Raw genomic sequence first — 7,422 nt, forward strand, 5'->3', positions numbered from 1 at the left:
AAAAAAATTCAGAAACTAAGGACGGAAAATCTGAGTTTGGAAATCAGAGTGGGGATCTCTTGGTGTGGGGCGGTGGGGAGAACAAAGACGCTGGAACCCTTTCCACTGGGTTCGAGGGGAGACAGCGCTCAATTACTGATCTTCTCCTCTCTGGTCACGTGACTAGAGCTGGTATAAAAGCTTTCTACCGGCCAGGTTCCTTACAATTTTTTCCTGTGTGAAATGGGCGGTCGCAGCGGCTAAAGCTTTGTTCCTCTTTTCCACAAGCTTTCAGACTTTCCTTCAGGACTAATCCCAAGAAGCCCTCACTCCGGAAACAAAGGCAAGACAAGGCAGCTGGCTTAGTACCTGCGCCCTGGGAAGCGATGCCGGGGATGGGAACTGGAGGGAAACGGGTTGGGGCTGGGGGACAGGGGTGGGGCTGGCGCTGGATGCAATCTGTCGGAAACTGAATGCGAGGATCACATCCAGAAATGGGAGCCGGTGGGGGGGCAAGGAATCGCGGGCCAGGCCCTAAGACGGGAGAGAGGACGGAGGGCCCGGACCGTGTGTGGGTAGTGAGCGCTACGAACCAGACAGAAACGGTTACCTCATCAAGAAGAGTTCCTCTGTTTATGGTCGAAACACCCAGCTCCTGAGCCAGTCACTGCCCATGTGCTTTTCTGAATATCCTCTCAAGTCTTTGGAGGAAACGCCCCAGAGGACAGCGCTGGCTCACCCTTCCTCCCCGAGCCCCCTCCCTACTTCCCCTTTTCAGTATAGTCCTTTTCAGTATAGTCCCAGAATTGGACAGGGGAGGGAAAGGTGGAGGAGAATTTGTGTTCTGCAAAAAGGAGAAGGAAAAGAGGTAGGGAGATGGATTGGGGGCTGGGCACCTGCATCCTGGGCGTGTGGCAGGGTCCTGAGGAGGAAGGAGCACGGGTCGCGGGGCCTGGGTTTTCACAGCCCGAGCTCTCCTGAGAGACATTGTCCAGCTCCCTCCTTGCTGTAGTGAGGTTTGCCTTTTCTCTCTGCAGGTCTCTGGCTGAGGAAAGGCCTTAAGGAAAGCTGGAAACTGATTAACACTAACTTCCTGTATCTGTGACAAGAGAAGGAGAAAGGCTAGGAAAACCGGAGGGGGAATTCCCTTGGGAAGCCAAGGGTTGGCCTCCCCCAGAGACACACGATGGCAAACATAATAGCTACTGCTTAATATCCGGCCCCAGGCAAAGTCAACAATAGCTCTGAGCAGTTCGGGCAGGTGGTGTGTGCAGTGGTGGGAGCAGAAAGCCCTGGCCTGGGAAAGGGAGAGTGCCTGGGAGGATGTCCACAGACTGAGCGCGACCAGGGTCTGCAGGCTGTGAGGTGGTCCTCCTGACCCTGCCCTTTTTCATCCTCTTCCAGAACAGTCATGCCCAGCTTGAAAAGCTCCTTGATCCTCACAGCCTACATCATCATCTTCCTCACTGGTCTCCCTGCCAACCTCCTGGCACTGCGGGCCTTTGTGGGGCGCGTCCGCCAGCCGCACCCCGCGCCCATCCACATCCTTCTGCTCAGCCTGACGCTGGCGGACCTCCTGCTGCTTCTGCTGCTGCCTTTCAGGATGGTAGAGGCCGCGTCTGACTTCGTCTGGTACCTGCCTGAGCTAGTCTGTGCTGTCACGGGTTTTGGCTTCTACAGTAGCATCTACTGCAGCGTGTGGCTCCTGGCGGCCATCAGCATCGAGCGCTACCTGGGAGTGGCTTTCCCCGTGCGGTACAAGCTGTCCCGCCGGCCTCTGTATGGAGTGATTGCTGCTCTGATCTCATTGATCCTGTCCTTTGGTCATTGCACCATAGTGATCATCACTCAGTACCTCAACTCAGGCCAGAGGCTCACGAACCAGAGTAGCATAACGTGCTACGAGAACTTCACGGCAGAGCAGCTGGAGGTGGTGATTCCCGTGCGGCTGGAGCTGTTCCTCGTCCTCTTCCTCATCCCCATGGCGGTCACCATCTTCTGCTACTGGCGCTTTGTGTGGGTCATGCTCACCCAGCCCCACGTGGGGGCCCAGAGGCGGCGCCGAGCCGTGGGGCTGGCTGTGGTGACCCTCCTTAATTTCCTGGTGTGCTTTGGGCCATATAACGTATCCCACCTGGTGGGGTTCCACACGAATGTGAGCCCCCCGTGGCGGGCAGAAGCCGTGGTACTGAGTTCCCTCAATGCCAGTCTGGACCCCTTGCTTTTCTATTTCTCTTCTTCAGCCGTGCGCAGAGCCTTTGGGAAAGGGTTTCAGGCACTGCGGCTTCGGGGCTCCTCCCTGCTGGGACGCAGAGGCAAAGAGACAGCAGAAGTGGCGAATGTGGACAGGGGTGTGAGTCAAACAGAGGGAGCGCCGAGTTCTGACTACACCACAGACTAAGGATGTCCCTGGACCTTCGGAGGCACTCTGGGTTTTGTATGAATTGAGCAGGCTGGGAGAGGGAGAACACGGGTTCCTGGCCCGGATTCAGGAATCCTCAGACCCAAACCACGACGGGGACTGTAAAAAAAATCTCTCTCACCAGCTCTGTATCCTTTGCTGACTGAATTTTCCTTCCCAAAGGAGCACAGCTCCAGGACGAAAGAAGAAACAGTTGAGCATAGCAGCACTAACAGACCAGAGTTTCCGAAGCAATGTAGAGAAATCAAATGCCGATTGTCCGTGTGAGGTGGCTGGTAGCTGAAGCAGAGAGCCCTAAACAACCTTGCCACCAGCTTTGAAACAACACCTACACACTGGTCTAGTTGTTGGTGCTAGAATGAAGCCACTGGGAAAGAGATGGGAGAGAAATTCTAAATGAGGTCAAAGAAGATGCAGGAAGGTTCTGAACCAAGGGGATTAGGAGGGAGGACTGGGGCTTAGAGCTATAATGACCTAGGTGTGGGCAATATTCATCTGACCTGCTGCTCTTTAAGAATGATCCAGTCGTCTCCATGTGTGTACCTGTCTCCCCCAATAAACTGGGAGCCATCTGAGGTCTGGGTCTTGTCTTCTCCCTCCATGGCGCAGGTCAGAACCCAGCTTGGCAGCCATCAGTTAGAGCTCAACACTGATGAGCACAGGAAAAAACCTGGTCTGGCCGATTGAAAATAAAGATTAGGGATTTCCCTGGCAGTCCAGTGGTTAAGACTCTGTGCTTCCACTGCAGGGGGCGTGGGTTCCATCCCTGGCTGGGGAACTAAGATCTTGCATGCTGCGTGGCATGACCAAAAAAAAAAAAAAAAAAAGAATTAAAATAAAGTTTATAAAACTCTGAAGAGAGCGTCCACAATTTTTGTAACATTTCTGCAAGCACAAGGAGAGCAAAAATAGGATGGAGAACTAGACTCAGCAGTGAAGGGGGAGGATGGTGCATCTGAAACCACAGAAATATGTTAAAGGTGCAATAAGAGTGGAGGGATGGATTCCTGTTTAGATTGATGAATAGAGAGATTGGACTCAGAAAGAGGATTGAGGCGAGTCCCAGCTCAAAGTTATTGGTGTATCACAGAGGCTGAACACATGTTATCCTCCAGCTTAGAAACCTGCAGAGTTTTCCTTTCATCAGAAATTTTCCTCTCAGGAACTCATATCTTACCATCCCATTGCCTGCTCTGTATCCTCTCTCCCTTCCCAATTCTACCTGCCTAACAGTTCTCCGCAAGAAGAACCCCTAGACTGTGCTCTCCAACACCTAATGGTTTGCAGCAGAGGCTATACATCAGAATAACACGTAGAGGTATAAAAATAATACAAGGAGCCACCTCAGATCTACTGACTTGGAATCTCTGGGGGTGGGGCTGCAGCAGGTGAGATTTAAAAAGCTTCCCAGGTGATTATGAAGGGCAGCTCAGGTCAGGAACCACTGGCCTAGCTCAGGGGCCCAAGAAATTATCCTTCAGAGACCTTTTCCTGAATCTAAGTCCCCCTCACCTCAACCCCGTACTGCCTCATCCTCAGATTCTTTGCTTTTTCCCCTCTTATGAAACCCTACTCAACATTCACTTTCTTCGGAAAGACTTTCCTTATTACTCCCACTGAACGGGGAGCTCATTTTCTGTGTTTCTTCCTCAACACAACACCAGACTGGTGTCGTAAGAGCTCTGATTTCAGTGTTGATTCCGCTTACCAGTGGGATGACCTTGAGCAAGTCGCAACCTCCAAGCCACAGTTTCCAAAGCATCATAATGAGGATACCGTATGCCTCTCAGGGTTATTCTGAGGAGTCAAATGAGACTGCATAGATAAAACTGCTGAGAAACTATACAGTGTTATTTAGCTCTAAGATACCAACCTGTGTGAAACAAAGGTGTTCTCCCACTTAAAAGAGACATGGCAAGTAGAATATTTAAAATGACGGAAATAATATATAGTCAACTATATAGGATGGTTTGACAGTAACGTGTCAGAAAAATATCTGGGATTTTCAGCTGACTGTAGGCTTCCTATGCATATGTGATATATTACACCTTCCAAAAAAAAAAAAAAAAGAGCTGATTTGATTTTGGGTGGCATTAAAAGAAACTGAGTCTAAACAAGTTGATGACACAACCACTCCACTGAGATCTAATCAGGAACACACTAAGTACTAAGCAACACATTTTTAAAAAGGAAATTAACCCAAGGAACCAAGCCCAGAAAAGTGAACCAAAATGCTTTGGAGATTTAAAACATCATAATAATAATAATACACAGTAAATGCCAGGCACTGTTCTACAGAAGGAGCCTGAGACAATTAAGAGAACTTTCCAAGGTCGGTAGTGAGAAGAAATTTGAATCCAGGTCTTCCAGACTCTGAAGGGCCTGCTTTTTTCACCAACATATGAGAAACAAGTAAGAGAATGCTGAATATGTGGCTGGACCAAGATTAGGTTCATTTTATAGAAGGTGTATTCTCTGCAGCCCCACAAAGAACAAGATCACGGGCAAAAGACGCAGGGAGTTACATCTTCAACAGTCAGGGGAATCACTTAACCAAGGTAATCACTCCCCAGTCTCCAGGAATTTTGAAGTAGAAGACACTCATCTTAGAACAGAGAGGAAACTCACACATCTGATAAGGGCTGAAGCAGTCACCTACCAGACTCCTTCCAACTCAGAGATTCCCAGGGTTTTGGGGACACGGCCGCTCTTGCTAAAAAGTGCAAGAAAATTTCTGGACCTGGTCTGAGACTTTCAGGGTGAAGTTTTAGCTACTCACTAACAAGTATTTGATCTCCATCAAGTCATTTGATACATAGCCCATCTCTTTACTGGGAACTTAGTAATTCATTTGTTCACCAAATATGTACTGATTTTTATCTAATTATATATTTACTATAAGCCAGATAGTTTTCTAGGGGCTGGGGATGCAGACCATATAAGAGACAAGGTACCTGCCCTCCTGGGGCTTCCATTCTAGTGGAAAAAAAATAGTTAATAAGCAAGTAAACAAGCAACAAGAATTTTGAAGAATTTCAGAATGTGGCAAATGGTTTTTACAAATGGACCAAAATAGGGACATGGGAGAAAGTATAACGAGGGATTGAGACGGTTTAGAAGATTCTCCGGAGTCAGTGGTCGTCAGCTGAGGCCTGAGCAATGAGAAGGAGTTGCCATTGACTATTTCACTTCCCCTTTCTGGAAAAGATGCTGTTGTGTCCCTTCCTCGGAAATTCCCAACTGACCACATAGCCCATGCGAAGAGCATTCTAGAAACAGTAACCACAGGTGCAAAAGCCCTAAGGAGGCAGAAAACCTTAGCATCTCAGAGGCAGAGAGATGCTGCCCCCATCTCAGTGTGGGGACAGAGCAGTGGTCTGCAAACTCAGGCATCTAGTAGAACCACAGGGGGCAGTTGCTGAAGCATAGATTACAGTCTTCCCTCCCCACGGTTTCAGAATCAGTAGGTCTGGGACAGGGCCCAAGAGTTTGTATTTCTAACAGTCTCAGGTGACGTTGATGCTGGGATATGGTGAAATGGGGAGAGAGTGAAAGAGGAAGTCAAGGAAGTCAGGGGGGACCAGACGACGCTAAGTGTTTTAGGCCCCAGATAGAAGTATGAGTTCATTGCCAGAGCTTTTGAAGCTATTCAAGGGTTTTAAGCAAGACAGTGAAATCATCTGATTTCCGTTTTAAGATGATCCCTCTGGTATCTGTGCTTACCACTGGAGATGGCTGTCAGGATCAAGTAGATAATATATACAACAGAGTTAAGAACCGCAAAGTATTCTAGCAAACACGGAGGGCTGTCATCAGGCTGGGAGCTCCCTGAAAGTGGGACTGTTTCCTCTTTCATTAGAATTGGCTGTCCAGGAACCAAGGAGGAGGAGGCCTTTGATAAACAGAGGTCCCCAGTGTATGCTGGTTCTTCGGATGAGGGTGCAGGGGGCGGGGGTTGGAGGGTAGCAAAGGCCCTGATTTGCAGTACTTGCCAATTTCTGTGGCACACACACTCCTTCCAGGGCCAGTTTCTACCAACGTGAAGACACTTGAACGTGGGTCTGGCAAGCGATGCTAATAATCAGCTCTTGCAAGCCAGCTCCAGCACGTCACCGGAGGCACCGCTCAGCACACACGCTCAGGTGGCGGACGGGCCCCATCCTACTTGAGAAAACGTTCTCTCTCCCTGGCTACGCATCGCACAAGGCTCTGGCTCGGGACTCTCAACACGATAAACACTAGCTAAATGTGGCTGACTGGGCCTGATCCAAGAGCATCCGGGGGGCTGCTTAGATTGCGGGGCTCCTCTGAATCCCCTGCGGGGTGACAGATGGGTAAACAGAAATATGAGTGCCTGGTTAATGAATAACACAGACAGCGGCCTACAGCCGCTACCGGGAAACAGGGGTAGAGGGAGCTGCCTGAGACTGACCTGGGGGCCCGACCAGCAGGAAAGGGGAAACTGGCATTGACTATTTCACTTCCCCTTTCTGGAAAAGACGCTGTTGTGTCCCTTCCTCAGATATTCTCAACTGACCACATGGGGATCGCTGCAGTCAGAGAAAGCAGGCATGGGTGGGCCCGGAGACAGTCTAAAGGTAAAACTACACGGCCAAGGTTGCAACGCCACTCCCTTTAACTCACCTGCCCCTTACCTTCAGGTTTCTGTTAGTTCTCTCTCTCTCTCTCTCTCTCTCTCTCTCTTTTCAGCTTTCTCTACCTGCTGTGGTTAAATACTTTTGCCCCGTTTTTTTCCTTTTCGTTATTTTTCTCTAGTCACCGGAAACGAGGACATTTCTCATCTACAAGTTGCGCATTCAACCAGGAAATTGGGACAGAGGTCTCTAAGCCCTCAGACGCAGTAGTCCAGTAACCTACTTGGCAAAGTTTCCAATGTCTGATAAGGGAGAGGATGTGAAGGGGTGGGGAACCAAGGCAGGCGGGGGTCAGCTGTCCACCAGCAGCTCACCCAAGGAGGGGCGAGCCTCAGCTCTATCCTAACCTCAGGCTCCCTCTCCCCA

The 7,422-nt window shown here is 49.8% G+C and overlaps 1 protein-coding gene across 1 annotated transcript; it reads left to right on the forward strand.

The window, feature by feature from the left end:
* Positions 1 to 1,125: 1,125 nt before the first annotated feature.
* Positions 1,126 to 2,761, forward strand: FFAR2 (free fatty acid receptor 2). The gene has a single exon (XM_079907530.1). It carries the CDS (start codon positions 1,391 to 1,393, stop codon positions 2,378 to 2,380), a length of 990 nt encoding a protein of 329 aa, XP_079763656.1. The 5' UTR covers positions 1,126 to 1,390; the 3' UTR covers positions 2,381 to 2,761.
* The last annotated feature ends 4,661 nt before the right edge of the window (positions 2,762 to 7,422 follow it).

The sequence above is a fragment of the Stenella coeruleoalba genome (assembly GCF_951394435.1).
Source record: "Stenella coeruleoalba genome assembly, chromosome: 20".
NCBI lineage: Eukaryota > Metazoa > Chordata > Mammalia > Artiodactyla > Delphinidae > Stenella > Stenella coeruleoalba.

Excerpts from the sequence above, each read along its gene's own strand:
- FFAR2 (XM_079907530.1), top strand. The coding sequence starts at position 1,391 with ATGCCCAGCTTGAAAAGCTCCTTGATCCTCACAGCCTACATCATCATC.